General features: G+C 40.0%; 1 protein-coding gene across 1 annotated transcript in view; it reads right to left on the bottom strand.

The window, feature by feature from the left end:
* Nucleotides 1-591: 591 nt before the first annotated feature.
* CBG21271 overlaps nt 592-2200 on the bottom strand; it is a gene marked incomplete at both ends in the record, with an annotated part of 2738 nt that continues 1129 nt past the window's right edge. Inside the window, 2 exons of the mRNA XM_045236143.1 lie at nt 592-928; nt 982-1294. Coding sequence (XP_045097267.1) covers nt 592-928; nt 982-1294 — 650 coding nt within the window. The remainder of the gene's footprint in view (nt 929-981; nt 1295-2200) is intronic.

Below are 2200 nucleotides of genomic sequence, written 5' to 3'. Positions count from 1 at the left end.
CTAGATGTGAAATAAACAGAAAAAAGATTACTGTATCAGGTTTCATACAAATCCGTTAAAAATTTTGCCTGCAGTAATCCTATTTTCAAATGCAGGTGAAACTTCAATAATGACATCTGGTCTAGAAAAAATCGGTTTCTTTGGAACAGGCAAAATTCTTGCGAAAACATCAAGAAACTACTAGGTGAAGGTGTAGGCTGGAAGATGGAATTAAAATAACTTCATTTATTGAAATAAAAACTAAAAAATGAGAAACTCCATTAGACTAGGACAAGAGCTACAAATAGCTAGGGTCCGCCTGCGGAGTTTAACAGTCCATTTCGCATCATTTCCCTTCTACACTCATCCATTAAACGACGAGTGAGTACACATAGATGCAGGTGGGGGAGTCGAACCCGCGAGTGGCGGGCGAGCGGATCGGTCGGCAAGCCGCTTACCCCTACACCAAGCATGCAACAGTGGAGAAGGCAGTGGGAGTGAGTAGAAGAAGGGAGGGGAAAGGGGGCGCGTGGAGAGCGAGAGAGGGGAGGCGAGAGGGAGAGTTGATAGAAAAATATATTAAAAATCGGAGGTCTTCAAGAAATAAATCATTTATTCGTTATCAAAAATATCACAAAATTTATCACACCACTTCAAGATCAAATCCAACTTTTTTGCCACCAAATTCGCTGCTAGAAGTCGTCGTAATCTCGCCCTTAACTCCAAAACCATCTCAATCCATTTCTCGAATTTCCCCGAATTTTTCAGAATTTTCGGCTTCTTGGTGGCAACTTTTTTAGTCTCAATCGCTCGTAAATTGAGGTTTTTTGTCATTTCCTGATCTCCAACAATTTCAATAATTTTTAAAGATATTATAGGCTTCGAAGTGGCCGATTTGATAGTAGGTTCGTCGCGAAAAGTGGTGGTGTAGGTGGAAGGAGGGGTTTTTCTGAAAATAGGCGGCCTAGAATTCCAAGGAAGTTTCTCGGCCATCTCACTCACGCTGGCTTATAATTAGTCCAGAATTGTCTAGTAGTCACGTTACAATTTGACTTCAGAACCCTCAAAATTAGCGAAGAAGCTGCTAATTCCGAATTCAGCCAATCAATCAATACTTCACAATCGTAGTTGATCAAGTGAATTGATTCAAGGAACACCGAAACTGGATGGAAGACTGATGAACGGTCTAAGCTCTCGATCAACGGCAATAATGCCAAAATACTCGTCAAAAATCGCTCATCACTATCTAGAAGCTTCTCGGCGAGACATGCACTCGATGGGTAGGCGAATGAGAATTCTAGAAGATTCGGGAGGTCTGAAAATGTATATTTTCATTTCATCTCCGTCAATTTGCTCCGGTACCTTCTTTGGGTGTCGTGAGAAGCGTTGCACATAAAATTCGCTCTTTTGTGTGGTTAGATGAAGAAAAATACGTGCATGGGCCGACGAAAGTTTCATTTTCTGCAAAAATTCGGAATTTTCATCGTAATTTTTTAGAAATTATAGCATTTTCTCCCAAAAAATCGATGTTTTTCTCTTCAAAATCGGCGAAAAAATCGAATTTGGCGAAAGTTATTACTGTAGAAATTTAAAGGAGCATATGCTTTATAGTGAACGGGCTTCGACACGATCCGTGCAAAATTGCTCGAAACTAGCCTAAAATGGGCCTAAAATCGCCTAAAAACGACTTTCCGCTCCAATTCTTTTTTTCAGCAAAAAATCGTCTCGAAAAGTCCCGAAAATCGAAATTCCGGCGATATTTTCCTTGAAATTCTTACTGTAGTAATTTAAGGAACATGCTGTGAAGTGAACGGGTTTCGACACGACAATGCAAAATTGAGTAAAAGTAGCCTGAAAAGTTCCTAAAATCGCCTAAAAGCGACTTTTTGCTCCGGATTTTTTCAAAAAATTTTTCCAGGTTATTTTTGGATTTTTCCAGCAAAAAATCGTCTCGAAAAAGCCCAAAAAATCGGAATTTCCGGCGACTTTCTCCTTGAAATTCTTACTGTAGAAAATTGAAGGAGCATCAAAGTGAATGGGGGGTACGACGAATTCGAACGTTTTCAAAATCGAACAGCCCTAAAATCGAACAGATTCAATTCAGAACAGTCCTTTTTTCGCACACTTACCAGAACAGAATGCGGACAGAATCGAACTGTTACAAGTTCGAACTGGTAAGGAGTCGAACTGTCCCAAATTGGAACGATGTTTTGTGTGTGCT

Source organism: Caenorhabditis briggsae (genome assembly GCF_000004555.2).
Source record: "Caenorhabditis briggsae complete genome, chrIV, whole genome shotgun sequence".
Classification (NCBI taxonomy): domain Eukaryota; kingdom Metazoa; phylum Nematoda; class Chromadorea; order Rhabditida; family Rhabditidae; genus Caenorhabditis; species Caenorhabditis briggsae.
Note: the sequence above shows the minus strand (reverse complement) of the source record. Positions and strands in the feature narration are given on the sequence as shown.